The following is a 22,106-nucleotide window of genomic DNA, read 5'->3' as shown; positions in this document are numbered from 1 at the left end:
TCTTTTCCCTTCTTTTCACTCTCTCTCTCTGTCTCTCGTATTGCTCTTCCTGTGTCCTTCCTATATTGACATGTTGACCTTTCTGGACTTTCCTTTTCTGTTTCTTTCTCTGTATATGGTCTCATTACCTCCTTTTGGCCATCACCTTTAACTTCTTTCCTGCTTCCTCCTCATTCTTTATCTCCATCTTGTTCCCTTTTTCTTCCTTCACTGGCCTTCTCTCAATTGCTTTCTCTCCATCTCTCATTGTGTTTGCATCTCAGCCCGTGCTGCCTCTCAGGAGCCCGCTCTACCTCCGTTCCCTTCTCTATTGATTGGTTCATTTAATAGTTCTATCACCAATAAGCATGAAGTTGACCTTTTAGGCTTAGCCATGATGGTGTGTGTCCGTGTGTGGGGGTGCGCGTGTGTGTGTATGGGAGACTGTTAACCCCTAAAAGAATGTGTGTCGGTATTGACATGTGTGTGTGTGTGTGTATGCGTCTGTGCGTGTGGGTGTGTGTGTGTGTGCCTGCTGACCTTTGCAGACCGGACTCTTGATGTTGCTTGTCAGATCATTTGCTGGGCACAGGAAAGCTCTGCTCTTAAACAGGACGACATGGCAGAGCTGACTCTCTGATGCAAAGTGAATAATGCAGAGATCGTGTTTTGTTTGGGGGAAATACATTTTGCTGTTTGATTCAAATGAAGTGTTACATTTTTCACAGTTTTAATTGAAATCTTTCATGAATAGTTTTGCTACATGTCTGTTAACTCATACAGACGGCTTTATTCTGGACGTTTTGGGGTTTTCATTGAAGCAGTTCAATTCATTTATGCAAATAAAGAAAGGAATGCATATCAAGTTATTCTACAGAAAGGATAAACAATTTAGTTTGTCGTATTTTTCTATATTATATATGTTAGTCTTTCTTTTAAGAATTTCAATTTAATCTCCACATTTGTCAAACATTTTTTGTGTTTGTAACTGAGAACTGGTTCTCAAATATTTATATCATGTTAAAAAAAGATCATCATATATTTGACTGAAAAAACATATTTTTTATTCAGTATTTCAATCCAAAACGCTTCACTTAACCATTGTTCCCTTTGGATCTGGTGTTGTGTGAGATGATATGAGAGCACAATAACATTCTTATTTGTACTAGTGCAGTTTTTAATTAAAATTTTCCTTTTATTTTAATTTTATCGCCAAGTGTTTCTCCATAAACTCAACATTCCCTTGTGTTGAGTTTATTAGTGGTTTTCCTGCTTTTCGCATTTTAGTTTAGACTCCTGTGTTGGTTTTGGTTTGTTGGAGTTTCCTGTGCTGTTGTTGGCACTCAACCCAGCCATCCTTTCCAGTAATTCTGAACTTTAGGAACCTCTGAACCTCCCTAGGCAGCCTGCTTCCTCACATCGCTTCCAGATTGATGGGTTTGACTTTCTACTAGGGCTGTTGTAAACAAATATTTTAGTAATCTAGAAATCTATCGATTATTCTTATGATTAATTGAGTAATTGGATAAAAATTAAATAAAATATTGCCAAATCTGGCATAACACCGGTGTTTATATCGGATATCAACATCAGTGAAATTTTTCATTTTTTAGTATCTCTAACAGTTACTTTTTTGTAGTTTAGAAAATTAACCTGTAACAATAATAGCTCACTTTCTAACTTAATCTGAAGAAAAGTTATACAAGAATCTGAAATTCTATTCAATTTAATAATAAAGAGGCAGGCTCACAAATACGCTTATAAAAATGTCTACATTCCAGCTTTTGGTTTATATATTCATCTTCAGTCAGTTTAATAGATGAGCTCTCACATTGCCCCATACCGCTCACGCTTTGAGTTTGAGAATACGGGAAATGTCGCCTTGAGTGGGGAGGCTCGTGGTGGGGGTGGGGGGCAGGCGAGCGAACGAACGTTAGATGGGGGTGGAGAGGAGGAAATAGGCCAGGGGCTCACACTAAGAAACTCAAACTCATTGAATAGCCATGTACCACCACAATGATTTCCGCCTCCCGTTTGTTGAGACCAGGATGATATGAAATTTATTGTGCGGTTCGTCTATAAAGCTACACTTACACTATAAGCATCAACTACTCAGCTGCCCACCATGTTCAGTCTATCTGCTCACCTGTATAAATACTCCTCTTCCTGCCATTCGCTCTGAACCAGCAGCTCCCGGATGAGAAAGGTTGCCATACTCCAGGCATCACGCCAGTCATTTAGAGGATGCTTATTGGTCCCCCAAAAACATTGAAAACCCGGGCATTATCATCAATCAATAAAATCCCCAGGGGCCGAACTTGAAAATCGGACTTTATTCCTCTAACACTTAGCTTTCGTCAACAACTCAGAGGCGGAAGTGAGAGTTCCACGCAACACAAATAATGTTCCGGCCGGGACACGGTGCTGTCATGTTGTTTTGGACTCTCCGAACCCACATGCAAAGACACTCTCAGGAGATCAGATTAAAGATTTATTTACAAAGACAATTGGCGTGTAATGCAGGGGCGGTTCAGGAGCGGATCAGTGTGATCGAACAGCTGGTAGGTGGGTGTAACTCGTCAGGGAGCTCAGCGGAGTGGGAGTCGAGGGGTTTCACCGAATCCTCGGATGGAACTGCAAATCCCGTACTTCGCATGGAGTGTCCAGACAACAGGAGCCTAGGAATCACAAAAAGGTACAGGACAGGTAAGCGTGCGAAACAGACTGGATATCTTTCTAGAGATCTCAGAACCAGATGTACCACAAAGGCGACAACATTCTGGCGACGAAGTGCCGGGAACCCGCTCCTAATATGCTCCCGCTGATGATCCACAGGTGTGCCAAAACACACCTGTGGGAGAGGGTGTGTGTATACTCCAGTGAGCTCTCGAACGCCACCTAGAAGGAAACCAGAGGAACTGCCAAAGCCGCAGATCCTGACAGGTGCACTAAATAATAAACCATAAATTAACGAAGCTTTGAGGCAGGTAAAATTTCCTAGAGGAATCTTAATAATCGCGGTACTCGAATCATTCGAGGAATCGTTTCAGCCCTACTTTCAGTGAAACCCTTCCATGTGTCCACTCCGTTCTTTGTGCCATTGAGTTTTTTTTGTTGTTGTTTTTTATCCCTCCACCAGCATCTTGCTGTAATATATTATTTCCATTGGAGGCATGTGATCCCCTCCTGGCACTTAACCTCCTACTGCACACAAAGTAGATGTAGACAAAGAATCGAGGGATGCATTTAGAATTCTGATAATGTTTTTTTATTATCATTATTTTTAAAGGGTTTTTTGGCTCTAGTGGCCTTTATTTGAAAGTGCTAAGACAGGAAAGTAGGTAATGAGAAGGAAGACATGCGGCAAAGGTCACCAGGCTGGGAATTGAACCTGCGACAGCCGAGTTGAGGACTAAGACCTCCTTATGTGGGTTGTCCTTAATCCCTGCGCCACAACGATTTTATCGGTTGATTACCCGTTTAGTCATGATTGTTTTAAGGTTTTATCATTTTGATTTGATTGATTTGTTCTTCACTCTTTCGTTCCCTGTTTGCCTCAGTTACTTCTCATCTTTTCATTCGTTGGTTTACTTGCTGCAGTAAAGCCCTGGAACTAAAAGCGGTTACTTAAAAATGTCTTGTAAATGTTATGAACAGGAGATATATTTCTAGCATGATTTTCTTCAGCTGTATCCTCAGTGTTTTCTGCACATGCAGAGCTATGTTAACACACACAACCCTCTGCTGGCTGCAGAACATACAAGAGGTGAGGAGTAGGCATCTGCTAGGAAAAATATTGAAGGCCAAAAATCCCATCGAGATTGATAATTTGATTGGAGATTGGTTTGAGTTATCTGTCTGGTGATTTTAACACATTTCAGCCCATTACAGATGGAGTTGTGTGTCAGCTTTAATCAGGTTCTGAGCAACCAGCAGCAGTTCAACGTCTCCGTAACGCTGCTGTGTGTTGATGGCACTGAATTCCTGCAGTCGGTCCGGAGACAACTGAAACTAAATGAGCTGAAAATGGTTGATTTCAGAATACTTGTCCAAACACAAACAGTGCAGTGTTTTGATCTCACTAACTTTGCTCTTTCTCCCTGGATAATCAATTGTTATATTTTCTTTTCTTTTCCCAGAGCTTTTCCCCCAGTCCCACCTGAATTGGTTTCTTTTCTTCAATTTATCTTCTTCTCTCCTTTTGCTTTTAATCACACCCCTTTCCTGTTTCATGTTCTCTTTATGTCTTGATTCTTTATTTCTTATTTTTTCCCATATATCACCCTCCCTCCATTTTTCTTGTCCACCCCTCATTTCATCCCCCCTCCCACACACACACACACTCACACCCACACACACAATCCCACCACTTTCTCCTATACACATAAACACACACAGTCTATTGTTCCATTAGTCATTAAGAGGCAGAGCACTAGACAGTAACATTTAAGCCAAGCATTCTGAATGGTTAAAAGATAGCCTCATCTGTTGTAATGTGAGTTTGTTTCTGTGTTGTGTGTGTCTGGGTGGGGGTGGACATGTGTGGGTATGTGTGTGTGTGTGAGAGAGAGAGAGAGAGAGAGAGAGAGGGCGATCGATTCAGTAATCTACAGGAGGTGGAAAGCACAGGGAGCAGGCCATTCAGCAGTGCTCACTAATCAATTGCAATTCTTTCTTTTACTGTCTTAATGCCCAGATTTAGACATTGTTGTGTATGTGTGTGTGGGTGTGTGTGTATATGTCTTTTTTTTTCTCCTCTTTTTATTGCCTGTGGTCCAGCATTTAGGCCTGCATGATGTGTGTTGGTGTGTGTGAGGTGTGAACACCACGGCCCATTAAAAGCATTTCCTGTATGTTCTCTGATGTGATGCAGAATTCCCCTACAACCTTAGCGCCGGTTCTGCTGATAACTCTCTCTGTTCTTCAGTTCTTCTAAATCTGGGATCGTAGAGAAACTGTTTGGTTGTTTTTCCTTCAGTGAGCTATGTCTGCTAAAACACTGCTCAATAGGGCTGCAGTTCGGTAGTTGGTAAATAATTAAAAAAAAAAAAACAGCATTAAACTGTTTTCTCATTGCTCCGGTCCTGACAAAAATAGAATTTATGCTTCTGCATTTCTTCACGTGCATGAACATGTCAGAGGATGATGGCATGGATTTCCAGATGCATTGCAACATATATGTTTTACTTATGTAAGGCTGCATACACATGTCCACCCTTCCCTCTTGAAATGCTAGTTTTTTGTGGTGCAAAAAAATCTTACCTTTATAAATTACTTCCAACATTTTCCACATAAAATAGCATTTAAAATGTGCAGTTCTGTCCAGTTCAAAATCAAATATGGTAGAACAAAAAATAAATAGATGAAAAAAATATATACAAGATTTCTGAAAAACCCTGGATTCATAAAGGTACACAATTAAGCTAAAACTTGTACTAGTTTTATGAAGCATGAATAATGTTCAGCTGAGAAGGATTTCATAACATTTGCCTGTTGAACCTCACAAACCTCTCCTTGTCTTTGAATGGCTTTTAAAAAGAGAGAAAATATTGAGATGAACTTCATTTGGGTTCATCATATTCACCATGCGTGGTAGCATGCATTTCACAATAAACATAAAATAATATTTGAAAATATTTGACATGGGTTTCTTATGTCACAAACAGCTGGCCTCATAGCCGGAGTCTGGATTCAATTCAACATAATTAAAAACGCTGCACTAACCCTGTAAAGCAACTAAATGCTTCGTAATATCCTGGTTTCTTCCAGATTCTGATGACTGTTGGCAGGAAGGATCTCCTCTAGCAGTCTGTATTACAGCAACTCTGTTGAAGCCTCTGACTGAAGACAATCTGTTTCTTTTGTACTTTTATGCTTATCTAAAAACTAAGTATGTGACTACTACTACCACTACCAAAAATACTAGTACAACTATCATTAAAATAGCATTCATGAAGAAGGAAAACACAGAAATTTGAGTCCACTGCAGTTCAGTAACTCCAGTCTCTACTTATGCTGTTTAACTGTGATGGATTGGCACATAAAAATCAAAATTGTTTTGTTTTATTTTTATACTGTTACATTTTTGATTAAAAAAAAACTATTTTTGATTTAAAAAAGAAGATAATTTGTCATTTGATTTTTATATATTAGTACAGTATTTACAAAGGAGACTGTGTCATATGCTCAAAATCTTTTTTATTTTTTTTTTAAGATTTTGACTTTTTGATGCAATCAAAACATTAACTCTGATTTGACTGAGTACTGAAATATTTCTTTGCAGCTTTAAAGTATTTAAACCAAAAGTGAATACACTTGGATGTCCCAGTGTCTAATATGTCTGTATGTCTTTGTTTTCTTGAAATTGTCTCTATAGTTTTGAAATATCTCTCGCTGAGAATGAATGGTAAATGGTCGGTTAAATTAGAAGAACAATATAAACAGAAGGAAATGGGAGCGGCTGCAGAAAACAGTTCCTCTGACGGCTTTGCTAACCTGCCAAGCTGCTGTCAGACAGACAAAACGCATCAAAGCACTCTGCCCCGACACACACAGAAAGGAAATATAGAATCAAAATTGCAATTACCTGCTGAATTTCTAAAAGGTAAACAAATCTGTGAACAAAAGACCCCCTTCACCCCAGCTCACTTGCCTCTTTGTTACACACATACACACCCTCGCAAACAGTGAGAGCAGCATTAGTGTTCTAGTTAGCATGCTGAAATGAATACAGTTAGATCCAAAGCAATTTCCTCTTATTTATCTTACCAGCCCCGCATAAATAAAGGCAAGGGCATCCAGGCAATTAGCATAATTACTATGAGGCGGTCAGACCCTCTGTGATTTCATAAAGAGAGAGAGAGACACACACACACACATGCACGGAGGGGCCGCTGCCACAGGGTGTGTGTTTGTATATACTGGTGTGAGACAGAAAGAAAAGAGTAAAAGAGATAGAGGCTATGTGTGTGTGTGTGTGTCATAGTGGTATTTTTAAAGTTTGTGGTGTGTGTGTGACTTATTCTATGGCTATTGGTTCCATCTGCTGCATGTGTGTGATTTTTGAATCTGTTTACTTCACTGTTTGTCTGCATGTGTGGGGGTGAGCATGCGGGTGTGTGTGTGTGTGTGTGTGTGTGTGTGTGTGAATGGGATTTGTCCTTGATCTGCCTGCTTCCTACACGCTGCATTATAAGACCGGGGCTTACACCCTACTATATAGGTGTAATTGGAAATAAAATGACATGAACAAGCTCATACATTCACATTCAGTCATGTGTGCTGACCACTGAACACTCAAATCAGAAATCCCCATGCATATGTTTTATAAATATGCAAATCAAAGTGAAGTAAACAAAGAAAAGAGAAACAATATCTCTGCACACAGACTGAGGTCAGCAGACATGGGGTCTGTGTTTCTGTAGCTAGGATTTATTTTTTCTATGTGCTCTTTAAGCAAAACTTGCTTTTTGAATATCACCTCCACACACACACACACACACACACACGCGCGCGCACACCCCCACACACACACGCACACCCACACACACACACATAACGCACACACCCACACACCCAGAACTCTCCTGACTGTGAGCACATGCTTAGACAACACACAAACGTAGATAAGGACTTAACAGACACCTTTATTTAATTTTTGCTAAAATCTCGGTTGAAACTCTAAAATTGTCAGTAAAACCACAAAATGATTTTTACATTATCATAAAAAAATTTGTCAGAATTTCCTTGAAAAAGACATTTTTAACCTCAATGGATTTTTTTATCCTGGTAAAATAAAGGTTTATAAAAAAATAAAACTGGGCCGATAACTTATTTATTTGCATCTTGTGGGAAAAGATTCTAAGCATTTCTTTGAGAAGAACTTGCTTGATATGAGTATTAATATATTACATTCATCTTAACAAACACTACTCTTGGCAATTTTTTCATGATTTAGGACTAGAGTGTGTGTCTTGTCCCCTCTCATGTCATGTTACCAACTCACTCTTCAGACCTTCCTAGGAATTCGACTTTTTCACAAAGGCAGCTAATCTAGTAAACTTTTCTGGTGTTTTGAAAGACGTTGATGATTTTAAACTGCTATTGTAGATATGTTAAGAAATGTATTACTAGAAATGTTTAGTTTTCTTGCCAGTCCCTGTCCTGGTCCCCCTATCAGAGGGGCGTAAAATTAATGACTAAAAAACAAGATAAGATTTTACTGAACAAACATCAGTTGGCTAGATTTCCCCCTCACTATTTGCCTCTTTGACAGACTTTTCTCTTTTCTGCTGTTTTGTTACAATTACATACGTAGTAAATTATGGACATTTGGTGATGTCTTCCAAAACCTTTTAGGGCAGCTAATAGTTAGTTTCTTTAGTCAGGAGTTGAAAGTGAGGTTGGTGGTACGCACATGCATGCTTTTTATAATCTCTTGTATTTTCACCAGTTCAATGCATCAGTGTGAAAGAGTAGGGAAAATGTTTTTGGTAGATTTTTTATTATTATTCATTATGGATGTAAGCCTTCTGCTTTGGAACTGCTTTCAAGTAAAACTGTGGTGACAAAAACATGTGCAGGATCAGTTTGATGCAGTATTTCACAAGTGATTTTCTCTGTAAAATAAAGAAGATTGGCATGTATATGTGTTATTTGCTGAATGCATCTATAACACATGTGAATAAAGCTGTTTCTTTGACAAAAGCTATTTATCCTGCAGTCAATTGGCCTGTTTTATCCATGTCTTCCTGAAGCTTACAGCCTTTCACTGACCTTCTGACCTTCTGCAGAAAAAATGAATATGAACCAAAAAAAGGGAAAACCACAACAGAGCTGAAGACAATGTTTTGTATGATATTTGGTGGGAGTTGTAGCTCTTTAAGGGAATATATACGAGGCAACCTGGGCAACGTTGTGTCTGCTTGCAACACATCTATGACTGCGTGAAAGTGTGTGTTTACATCAGCATTATATCAGAATAGTTTAGACACACACACACACCTCATCACCTCTAAAATTGCTTTCCAATTCTAATTAATCCATGTTAATCCCTATGAAACTGGCAGATTTGCCTACCTTCACCTGGAGGCTCTTGTTGCTAAACCTGGACCTCAATCAGACAAGCCGAAACACCAGAACAGAAGGGAAAACACTTGCTGGGATTATCTGCACATGTCAGTCTTTCTATGTGTTTTGCTGTGCCCCATTTAACCCATGACCAACGGCAGCTTAATAGCAAAACCTGAGGAAGTGTAAGGGCAGAAGAAGCATTTCCTCTGTGTGCTCGTATTTTCTTCACAGGACGATGAACAATGTGGGGTCATGAGAAGAGTCTCTTTGAATTTTTGGAAAAACTAAGAATCCATGTGTTTTGTCTTTGTTTTCAAGGATGTGTGATCAGTGTAAAATATTTTATCCAACACTATTCTAGTCTAGGTCTGAGGGCTGAGGTGTTTGGGTGTGTGTTTGATTTTTTTAACTTTCGTTGAAGAAGCTGTGGCATGACATATACAGAACAACAGCATTAGACACATTCTGGCCTGAAAGGGTCTCCTTTACAATATGCATATATGAAATGTGTGTGGGGTTGCTTGTGTGTGTGTGAAATAAGGTGCTGTAGTTGAGTGTTGCATCGTGAGTGTCACATAAATGCACCATTAGACATGCTGAGCCTTCTGAAGGCTGGATCTGCCACAGATCGACTTTTCCAGTGGTAATAAAGAAAAATAAAACACGACAACTACAACAAGTGAGAACAAAGTGAGGACAGTATTTCAAAGCTCAAAACAATTAAAATAAAGTATTAAATTAGTACAAAGTATTAAAGTTCAGGGGTCTACATGTATGTAGAATCAACAGAGAAGAAAATTGAATAACTAAGGGACAACATATATTTTGCTGATTTGATTGATGCACAAAACAACCCAGAAGTGACCAAGTGCCCTGCAATAACACCAAAACAGCAGGAAACTGACTGATGTGAATGTAACTAAGCTCATTTTTCTATAAACAAAGAAAAGGTCAGACAGTTTTCTGTGATCAGTTTTGTTTAAAAACAAATTGAACCATTCTTAAGATTATCTGTTTTTTTCCCCCCTCATTTCATTTTATTCCCCTCAGTTTCTGAATCTCTCCCTCTTATGGTTTACTTTAAAGATTTTATAGACTAGTGGATTTATTTGAAGGAGGAAAGTGGGTAATGAGAGAGGACAACATTGACCACATGGTGAAGGCCTCCTTTACCCCTGTGCACCGCGGCACCCTTCACCCCCTCATTTCCTCTCTCCTGCTTATGTTGCATCTTCCAAAATTAACCTCTCACTGTTTATAAACTGGACTCAGTCAGTGTGTCCAGACTTAAGGTCTCAGAAGTGCATTTAACTCTTGTCTCCATCTGTGTTTTTCAGTCACTGGACGGTTTTGTATTTGCACTAAACAAGGAAGGACGTTTCCTCTACATCTCTGAGACTGTTTCCATTTACCTGGGATTGTCACAGGTAAGCCTCCCCACACGTCTCATGACAAAATGAAAATAAAAGAAAAATTCCACTGAAAGTTGTGTTGACTATAACTCTGGCTTCTCCTTCTTTACATATTGTGTCTTTTTGATTGTATTCCTCTTTGGATCTGTTTTGCATCCCTGTTATTCTTCCCTCTCCTCCTTGTGACCAAAGACAATTCCTAACAAATTAGGACTCATTTAAAATCTCATCAGCTCTGCAGACGGTTGTTCATTTGTGCAGTGAGAAACAATGCATATTTTACTGCTGGATATGTGCTTGTGTGTGGGGTTTGTGTGTGTGGGCGTGTGTGTGTGTGTGTGTGTGCTTGTTGGGGTGTTGAGGTTGGAATAACAATAATTATTATTACTTCAGTTATTAAAAGTTATTAACAGAGCACATTCAAATTCACCCTCGATTTCATAAGCAGGAAGTCAGTCTCCAGCAGCCTCATGACATTGCTAAAAGAGTAGGGAATGTTTGATCCTCTTTGTCATGTTCAGAGCTTTTTTGTACGTTGTCACGGCGATGGGAGACAGTTTAACTGCACCACTACGTTATTTATCTCAGTATTCCTGCAAACAGATGTCCTGAAATCACCAGTCTGAGTTATTGATGCTGTTTTAAACAACATGTGGTGATTGTGAACGCTTCACAGTCTCTACTGACTGATCTCTGCAAATAAGAGCTTCACAAAGCATTCCAGACGGGAATTATTACTCCGACCTGGTGATATTACAAGACTGATGGGGTTTGAGAACTGACTCGAGAACAGCAGAAAACTGTGGTCAGGACTGCTCCCCTGCTCCATTAGGACTGACCTTGTTATTTATTCTAATACTATAGATATTCTGACCAGGATGCTGAATACCTCCCAACTCAATAAATTCTGCCCAGTGACAGCAGACAGGAAATTCTGATTGGCTAATTATTTCCCTTACACTAAATACTATAGCAATAACCTTGAATCAAGTTAATTTTACTTTATCACTAAACAGAAAGGCATCTTGGGTTTATTTTTAATTTGAAAGTTGTAAAATGACTTACCTCAACTGATAGAACCATATATTTAATGGTTCAGTGCATCAGGTTGTCCTCCAGAAGAATGACCCAAAACACACAAGCTACCTCATCTCTGACTGGCTGAAGAGGTGATGGTATAAACATGTGAAGAACTGGACTTATTGAGAACGCTCATGCTGTTTCATCATCTTAAACATCATAAATGCTTATAACATCATTTGCTCTCTAATGGATTTGACATGTTATTTCTCTTATTCATTACGTTGAGGAATGTTCTCAGAAACAAGGATTTTAGCAAAGTGCCAAATTGTTTAACAAATCAAGGATGAAGGTACACCCCCACACATGACCGTCTGCCTCTCCCTCCTCCACCCGTGAACTAATTCCCCCAACAAGATTGATTGATGATTTCTATCAAATAATTGATTAATTGTTAAATTGGGTCCCTTAAGCTTTTCTGCCATCGTTGCTTTGCTAGTTATCTTGTTCTTTCAGCTTTTATCAGCTGTTGAAGAAGTGCCACAGATTAAAAGAGTGAGAGAGGGGAAGGGCGATCGAGCCCGTCTTTGCCATGAACAAGTCCCATCCTTTAATCTAACATGCGTACACAAAGTTCCTCAACCTCCATCATCTTAATTGCTCTTCCTTCCTACTTTTTTCTTTTTAATCGCTGCTCTTTTTCAATTTTTTACTTCATAAGAAGAAAAAATATATCACTAATTATTTCTCAGCTTTAATTAGATCTCACCGTGCAGGAAATGCCTCTGTGAGGTGGAGTCGGGGCTGAGGGATGGTGGTTGGTGGATTTAAGCCTTTTGGCAAATTGACGACATCCAGAAATTTCTTGCTTGGTGGTCGATGCTGAATAAAAATCCTCAGGCACATTTCTGTGTAAAGAGGATTTGCTGGTTAAACTCATTTCTTTGCTTTCTCGTCAGGGAGACAGTGGACGTGGCTGGCTAGTCAAACAGACTGTTAATAAAGACATTGAAAAGTGTGGATGTGTAATTAAACACAGCTGCTGCCTAACATTAAACATGTTCCATAATCTTGCTCCATGTTCATTTTTGTGGTCTTAACAAATACCTTTCCTTGATTTTTGAATTTTTATTATTTGTGGTAAAACGTTGCAGCTTGCTCCTTTCTCTATGCGGTGAACATAAACATTTGATTGTGTCCTCTTCCTTAAATAGACTACTTCCACATTCATGCCATTTTAACACATGGAGCAGAAACGCATGTAAACATGTTTTTTGTTGGGATCCAGGAGTTCAAACATACATGAGCTGCAGAATGTGTCTGTTTTACCGACTATTGATCAAACAGCACAGCATGATGTACACATATTTATGTATGTATAAATCCGTTCATGTTTTCTGGTGCTTGTTTTTGTGGGACCAAGCATCACTTGCAGCTGCCCTCTCACTGGTCTAATTGAGATGTGTGTGGGTGTGTGTGTGTGTGTGTATGGCTACAGCAGATGGCTGTGTGTCCTCTGCCTGATGGTCCAGAGGAAAATAATAACTGCATTGTCTCAGCCAGATCCAAATTAGTTTGCTGGATTGTAGCCCGTTACGCCCAAAGATGATTTGTAGCCAACTTCTCCTCATGCCAGGCTATTATATGTAGCAGCATGATGAGGCACACACACACTGGCCCTGCATGCATGCCACACATGTAACATGGAAGACTGTTTCTGAAAGGTTGCTATGCATAAAGCAAGTGTTAAATGACCCATTTTTTTATTTATTTACTTTGTTTTGGATGAATTCTTTTAAAATGATTGCGAGTTAGGCTTGTTCTTTTTTAAATGCTCTTGTAAACTTAGGTACATGGTGGTCTGTCTTTAAGGCTGTGGAATGTTCCTTTTACAGGAATAGTTCAACATGTTCCCAGTGAGGTTCTGTCAGAAGGCTATCAGCAGTTAAAATCTTTAAAAGCATAGTTAGAGACAGACACTGTGAGCTCCAGGTATATACCGTCACCTTCCTAACATAATGACCCAAGTCATGTTTTGCCAAAAGGGACTTTTTTTTCGCCTAAATCACTGTTGGCCATTATTTTAGGAAGATTACGGTATGTAAAGTGTTTGGTGTTTGTCTTCGGTGATGTTTAGTTGGACCCAGACTGCAGGCAAGGCAAAGCAATGTACTGATGATTAAGGATTTAATGCTCGAAAAATGGCAACTTACAATTATGGCACAACATGAACAGGAAGTTAAACCAGAGAGAGAATAGCACAAGAAACCACCGAGGTACAATGAAAACCAGGGAGCTTAAATGCTGAGGAGGAGCAGAGAGTTACAATAAAACCAGGTGAGTTTCCACAGAATCACTACAGATAGCATCTACAACACAGTCTGACACTGACACAAGGAAATAAACCAACTGGAACAAGATACAGGACACAACAAAGAGAAAGAAACCATACAGAATGGAAAGCCGTGATATGGCAAGACCTAAACAACAATAATAAGCAAAGAGAAATTATCTGAATATGCCAATTTGTTGGTACTAAAAACCCTAAAATAATCAGAGCACAAAAACCCAAACCTCCACACTGGTGAATTACATCACTAAACTATAAAAATAAATCAACAACATAATCATTTAGTTTAAACCTAGAATAGTGGGTAGTAGGGACTGAAGCTCCCAGCCCTGGACCCCAAAACTCCTTCACGGACAAGTGGCCATAGACCATGGATGGATAGCTTGTTAGCATGTGTGTTACACAGAAAGATCATTAGTGCAGCACTGTCTTGTACTTACATTTCTCATGGAAATAATTATCACACTCTGTTTAAACCATGACCCAATGCAACCATGGCAACAGTGAAGGCGTAGTTATCTTGAAAATGAACTTGATTTCTGATTACTGCTTCCTCCTTGAAAAAAGTAACTTAGTTACTTTACAGATTACTTAATTTTAAAAGTAACAAAGTAAGGTTACCAGTTACTTAATTATTTACATTCAGCTGCCCCCAATGCCTCAACATAAGAATGCTGAATAGAGCGAGTCAGTTGTGTTTAAGGACTGCATTTCCTCTACTACATCCTAACTTCTTCCACTCTCCCCCACGTAATGGTTTTACATCTTAGTCCAGCTTTTGTTGTTTTTAGGGGGAGGACCTGCTACATGTTAGTCACAACTCTACACTGTGGGGCTTTTTCATAGTTAGAAGACTATTATTATACTCCCAGTACAGTACTAAAAGATTTTATGCAATCATTTTATGTTGTTTTCAAACAAAAAATACTAAAACAAGATTCACAGCTGACCGTAAAAAAGGTCTTCTATAAATAAGAATATTAGTTGATATAAGACTTAAAATAATGTAAACAGAGACACAAACATCAGTCTGCTTCATGATTATGAAACCGACTGACTCAGAGTGAGAAACCGTTTAAATGCTCATGAATTTTTTTTGAGTTAATTAGCTGTTTATGGTGTGACATCATATAATATGGGAGTTTCATTTTCCAAAATGACTGGCAGGAAATATGCACTCTAACAAAGTAGTCTTAGTTTTTTTTTAAGATATACGCATTTAAATTTAAATTCTGAATTTTACAATAGCCAATATAGAGAACTTATGAAAACCTGCCATTAGCCATCAGCCATTAGCGATAGGATTGAATGTTTGGATCTACAAAGGGCTTTGTGTGAAACTCTGATGATAATAAACTGTAATAGTCTAACCTTGGATTATCACCAGAATGAACCAGCTTTTTGTAAGGGAGCGGAAGGTTATGTATGTCTGTATATTCAGAAAAATATCACACAATTTTTCAGCCTATGTTGGTCATCATCACATGATCATACAAAAGAGACAAAAATATAACAAAACCCAAGTCATATGGATTATTGATATTTATTTTAGTTTAGTTTGAAGAAAAGAAAAAAAGATTAATTTTCTTATCAACCAACAGAATATGAACCAATGTCACTTTCTCTTTTCTTGTTGACTGGATTGAGATTAGTTATGTGAGCGCTTGATGTGTGTGTGGGTGTGTGTGTGTGTGTGTGTGTGTGTCAGAGATGTGAGGAGAGATTTTTTTCTGTCTTTGTCATTTAAAGAGCCTCTGCAGTGTCCAGACCTTCTACCACACTGATACACTTACACACACAGGCAAGGTCATTTTCCTCACATGCACCACTGCACATGAGGTTATTATGCTACGTCAGTGCACGCACACACACACACACACACACACACACACACACACACACACACACACACACACACACACACACACACACACACACACACACACACACACACCTCCCCCCCACCCTCAACACACACATAAAAGCACACAGACACATAAAAGGAAGGGTCATTGGAAGGGAGAGAGGGCCTGATCTCTGCTCTATTTCATTGCCATCCAAATTCCCTCAGGGAGGATGGGAACCATGCACTTATAAACACACACTCACCATCTCTCTCGTTCACTTCCTTTCCTTACAGTATTCCCTGTGGACTGTCGCTTGTCTGGAGGGTAACATGAATGAATTAGCATTAAACAGTTTGAACCAACTATTGGCCACTTCCTCCTTTTGGTCATCCATATGGGTGTCCACAAACTCACATCCAACTGACTTCTCAAAAACTACAGCTTAAAAGTTTTATAGATTCAACTTACTGAATCAGATAATGATGACATCCAGTCCTAACTGACTGGTGAGGGCCCAGGATATCTTTCTTCTACATGCTTTGCTCCTCATAAGATTAGTAAAGTCTACTTTGCCCTGACAAACACCTCCAGGATCAAAAGCAGACAAGCACCACAGCACCTGCATATAAAGATCTTGCCAGATGTTAACATCCAATTATAGCATATAAATCTTTTTTTTTTCTGTGATTTATTTCAAGCTGTTTTTACCAGAGTGAAAATGGCAGTATCTAAGAGCTTGCTCTCACAAAGCTTCTCTTCAGAGCTGCAGTCTCCAGTTGAGCTCCTGCCTCACAGAGCTGAACTGACCTGCAACTACCTCACTCAGCTCCTGCAGACTAGCGGCGGCAGCAATTAGCAAACACCTCTTGGATCTGCTGAGGCTCTCATATGAACTACTTCTCAGTCCATTGATACTAAGAATGATCATAAATGGCATAGAGGACTGTTGAAGTGTTAATCAACCATCAGATTGGAGCAAAGTGTTATTCTATCCTTTGAGCTTTCTAGAGGTTCAGGAAGTTCTGATCATTCTTGGAACTTCTTCAGAAATGTAGACTGTGGAAACTGGGTCACACTGATCAGATTGTTTGAGTTTAGAGTCTTTTTCAAAAATCTACAGTCTTTTTTTGTCTTATCCATCAGTTTCTTAAACTTATTTACCTTGAACCCTGTCAGGATCATGGCACTTCTCCCCCTGTGTTAACATTTTGATCAGGAGTGTTCCACTGTTTTCATTTCAACCTTTACTTCTGCCCTGATAGAGTGGGTCCTCATACTTCTACTTTGTGCATGAATCTGTATGACAGCAATGTGTGTATGTGCACACTGAGCCTAGACAGAGGGCTGTACAGACAGGTGCCATTGAAATGGATGAAGCTGCACAGCGAGCCACTGTGTGAGGTCAGAGGTGACTATCTACCTGCACAGCACGGATTTAAAGTAAGAAGAGACACTTTTATACATTAGAGAGGCAGAGAGACAGACAGCAGGAGGTGAAATAGGGCTGCTGAAGGACACGAAACACACACCACCTTGCTGGTTTTTGGCTTAACGTTTGCTTCACTTATTCTTGTCATGCATTAGAGGTGCAAGTGATGGCACAAGGGGTGTGGAGGTCATGATCTTCTCAACGCCTGTTCTGTTCTCTCTCAACACATTAAAAACTGTTGGACATGTTGGGATTCTGATGGCTGGTGGGCTCCATCAAACCAGCATCACTTTGGTGTTATGTATTTCGGAACGACTGAATGTAGCATCTGCTAACCTTCACAACAGCAGCCGGGTGTCTGTGGTTCAGTGCGGAGCTGCCAGTGTATACGTTCTAGGAATGCAGCTTTGACTGCCTTATATTTCTGAAGCCTTCACAAGAACCATTTATTTAGTGGTTGTCATTGGTTTAAAAAAACCAATGACAACCACTAAATAAATAAATAAACATTTCTCTTTGGAAAATGTCCTTGACAGATACAGAGGAAAATGGCTTGATATTTTTTTTGAAACAAGTGGAAAGCAGGTTGTAACTAGGTGTTAAAGTCAGTTTCCAAAACACACAAAGAAATTTTTGTACAAGTGTCTGCTGGACCTCACTGGGTAAAAAAACCCCTGGGCTCCAAATGACCCCGTCTCTTAGGACCGCAGGAGGGCTGGAGAATGGCTTTCCTTTACTTTTGAATTCCTGCATTGCTTTTTCCAATGTTAGCCTTGGCATTTCCTCTTTTTCCATCACCCCTTACTTTTATTTGCACCCCCACATTTTGCCCCTTTTCTCTTGTTTGCGTTCAATTCACATTAGCTGTCTCCAGTACCCTCGCTCCCACCTTCTCTCTCATCCCTGGGTTCAGATTTATAGCCAGCTGTTATCTTGGTGCTGTAGAAGCTGTAAACAGATGAGCAAACAAAATTGATGCTTGTTTTATTGAATTGTGAGGAGTAGAATTGTGTAAGTGTGATGTGCATAATAGACCGCTTTAGACACGTGTTTGTGTGTTTGATTGTCATGTGTGCTTGGGATTTTTAAGCAGCATCAGGATTAGGATAGGTCATGCATGTTTAATGGTTTACCATTGATATAAAACTGATTCCATCAAAGGAGGTCTTCTCTGAGTAACATTTGCTCAGAAATACAGCATTAATGAACAAAGGGGGATCCACAAACTGCAAGTATCTTTGAATGCTGTCATTAAAAACTGCTGCAAATTTGAGATGAGATTATGTATTTTAGACTTTTGTATCTAAAGAGTATACATCCTGTCATTTTTTTCCATTCCAATCTGCCATTTCTGCTGGAAAGCAGAAATAGTTTTTTTGGTTTTTTTTACCACTAGACCTTGGGTTTTGCAGAAGTCCGGAGGTGAATTTAGATTCTGTGGTTTCTTTCTGAACAATTTGTGGGATTTTTATTTGAAGAGATTGCAGCCTGCCTCATCCTCTTCTTCTTATTATAAGTAGATTATATGAGCTCATTTCTACTGAAGACAATGTGGAGACACCTTGATTTTGTATCTATTTGTGCAACATGTCCGTTTTTCAACTTTGTGATATAATTTTGGAAGAAAAATATGCAGTTGTTCATTATTTGTTTAATATAAAAAGAATCCTGAAAAAAAGAAATTATTATAAAATAACCTACAATATATGCAGTGATTCTGCAATATTACAAGCATGATATAAAACTGGGCTGATGTAGTCCTCTATATTCTGGTTTCTTTTTAGTAAAGTTTATGATTATTAGAAAATGACCAACTTTAGTGAATCTATATTATATTATCTGTCTGATTCCTTTGAATGGACGAACATGGAAAAAAGTTTTTTCACTTTGTCAACATATAACCAAAATTGGCAGGGGGTTGTTTTTGTTTGTTTGTTTGTTGTGCAACATAACTCCAGCTCGTTTTTTCATCGAGCATGTCTAAGATATTCTAACAAAAATTCATCTAGAATAGCTTAAATGCATAGGTGCAAAGCTACTTTGCACACTATTGGCTGGCGTTTGCAAAGCACCCAATCCAAGAGCGGTATTAACTTTCCTTGGTGGTAATTGGCTGAATTCAAAAGAGTGAAGGAAAGGAAAACTATGAATGTTAACTTTTGTGGTAATTCTATGTGGTGTGTATTTATGCATATTAATATAAATGTGATGTTTGAACTATTAAAATTGGCTGTGGACACTCAGCCCAGCAGATACCAGGGGTCCACTGTATCTGATTTGTGCAAACATTTCATTGGGAAATATTCTAATACAGCTACTCATATTGAACAACACTAAAAAACGTACTTAGATTTCATTGGTCTTGTTTTCATTTCTGACACGAGTTTGAATTTCTGTCAAGTTTTCTTGTCATTATCTTGTGCAGTGAAGTAAACACCAAATAAAGAGAAATCCTGATCAGAATGTAAGACATGGTAGTAAATAACTCCACATTTGCTGCCACCACAGATTTAATCTGACTGTATGTGGGATTAAAGCTAGAGCTGAAAGCACTTGGAGGAAGAAAAAACTGTTTTAAGCTACTTTTCTAAATTTCTAGTACTACTTACTTTTACTTAATTTTGGATAATTAGATTGAACACTAGTGTAAAGGGAGAAAAGTTTATCAATCAGGGAAGAGTAGTTCAGCCTAAATGTGCAGTTTTTCCCACTGGGACATAGATTATCGTCATTAAATGCAAATGAATACACAACAATCAATTTTATTGACAGAGTCACATTGACCAGGAGGCTATAGATGCAGATAACTCAGAGTGCTTTTGACCCTCTGAGAGTCATAGTAACATTTAATAGTTCAAAACCACCAAGTAAATGCATTTAGAAGAAGAAGACTTCTAATCCAAGAAGACTGAAAGAGCTGAGAGGATTCTCAGCTCTTTCAGACAGTTCCAAGAGTTTTAAGGAGATGTTCTATGTGTCTGAAGATATTTGTAGGATGTTTTAAGAGATTGTTGCACTACTTTGAGAAGTGTCAGAGTTCTTGGATGATTGAAATTATCTTTGAAGGTCATTTCAAAGGGTTCCAGGATCTTAAGTATGAGTGTAATGATATTCAAGATAGCTTTAATTTGTTCGTATAGGTCCTTGGGAATCTTGTGAAAGTTTAGGAGCGGGTCCTTGAGTACTTTGTTGCAAGATGCTTAAGTTGGAACATGTTGAGATAAATTCTGCTGACTTTAGAGTCAAAGCTTTTGGTGATTTCAAACAATTGCAACAACTACCTTACACTGGTGTTACATCTATGGTACTGGAGACCCCTAACCAAGGTTTCTCACATGCTTTGTTTTTTTTTTAGTATATTTTCCTGTCATGGTTGCTTCACCTAAACACTGACTTTTTTCTTTGCTATCTCCCAGAGACAACAAAGATATAAAAACTGTATTGCTAGTCAAGTGAAAAATAATGTTCTCACTAGAACGTGACCCTTTTTTTTCTTGTCACTTCCTGTCTGCTTTCCCCCGTCTGAGTTGATGGTTAATAAATCAGTCATTTACCAGCTATTAAAGGCTGTGGTGAAAACAGGACACTGATCTGTAAAGTTCCTGTTCACTGATGGATGTGGAGTCTTGAAATGAATCATCAGCGAGGTCATGGCCTGCATCATTTAGGTATTTTTGAATTGTTCCATTTAGAGTGTGTGTTCTAATCCTGAATTTCTGTAATAATATTTCTTATCTGAACAACTATAGAGTAGATCAGAACATATCTCTTGGCTTATATTTATGAATCTTTTATATCTACATAAAATATGTATCTAAAATGCATGCACTAATTTAAATTGTCGGGGATGAATCAAGCTGCATCTCTGAAGAACAACAATATATTTTACACATGAGCCCAAATTGTTTATACCTCAGGTATATTTTGGTCTAAAGTAATTACTTTACCAACATGTTCATCCCGTATCTGTGCACTCTACCTGCAGAATGATTAACTTAGGCTTTCTAAATATTTTCCTTCCAGCATCTTTCTCCAACAGATCAAACACCTGCTTGTTTTATTCTGCGATCAACGTTTCCGAACCACACTCCTGTAACTGGATGAGTCATAAGCTATCTGCTTGTGTTCTATTTATGCTAAAAGAAGGAAAAATACTTGAAGCACGTACACACAAACACACGTAGTCAAAGTCTAGTTTACACCTCAGTATGAATGATATCCCAACCATTATGTCCCATTTATTTACATGGGCTTTACAAATGAGAGCTAATTACTGGGTCCTAATGATGTGGTCGGGTTAGTGACGGGTGAGGTAGCGTTGTGGGAAGATAACACAAGAGAGGGCTGCGATGTGTTGGGAGGCTCCTCACAGGACTCTTTTGTAAATGTCAAGAGCTGAGAGTTGATGGCTTCATCAATCCTTTATCCGTGCAAAACACCTGGAAAAAGAAGAAGAGAGAGAGAGAACGGAATAGGCTGAAGAACAGGAGGAGGTACAGCTAAAGATCGAGCATTGCTTGTGGCAGACTAAAAAATGTCGGCCAAAGGACAAATGTTGGCATGGATGAAAGATAGAAAGAAAAAGGTGTAGGACAGGTTGGGGGTAGTTTAAGATGGAGAAACAATATTTTTAGGGAAGAGGGTACGACAGCTTTCTGAGATCTTACATTTTAGGGGAAAATAAATTTCCCTTTTCCTAAACTGTAAAGTTCACTTAAAGTCAGATAGCTTTGGCCTGCCAGTATTTTGTAGGCTGTTTAATAATGGCTCCTGGTTTGAATTGTTCTGTAACTTCATGGCTGTAATCCCATGGTGTAGGTCTAGACAAGCATATCATCCATACACAGTGGCTTGATGATATGTTCCACCAACTAAAGCCAGCTGAATGCTTCAAGGTCTCAGATGAAATCTTAAAGGAGGGGAACTACGTAAAGACGACATTATTTTTTTTTAGCTTTAGGTCATGTTATATTATTCCCTCATCAAAAATATACCTG

At 38.8% G+C, this 22,106-nt stretch overlaps 1 protein-coding gene across 3 annotated transcripts in view; it reads left to right on the top strand.

Annotated features, from left to right (window-relative positions):
* The window catches only part of npas3 (neuronal PAS domain protein 3), a 281,452-nt gene that overhangs the window by 181,250 nt on the left and 78,096 nt on the right, over nt 1-22,106 (top strand). For all 3 annotated transcript variants that reach the window (XM_028035528.1, XM_028035530.1, XM_028035529.1), the window contains one exon: nt 10,389-10,478. In XM_028035528.1, coding sequence (XP_027891329.1) covers nt 10,389-10,478 — 90 coding nt within the window. The remainder of the gene's footprint in view (nt 1-10,388; nt 10,479-22,106) is intronic.

Source organism: Xiphophorus couchianus, chromosome 13 (genome assembly GCF_001444195.1).
Source record: "Xiphophorus couchianus chromosome 13, X_couchianus-1.0, whole genome shotgun sequence".
Taxonomy (NCBI): Eukaryota; Metazoa; Chordata; class Actinopteri; order Cyprinodontiformes; family Poeciliidae; genus Xiphophorus; species Xiphophorus couchianus.
This window is presented reverse-complemented; position numbering and strand designations above follow the sequence as displayed.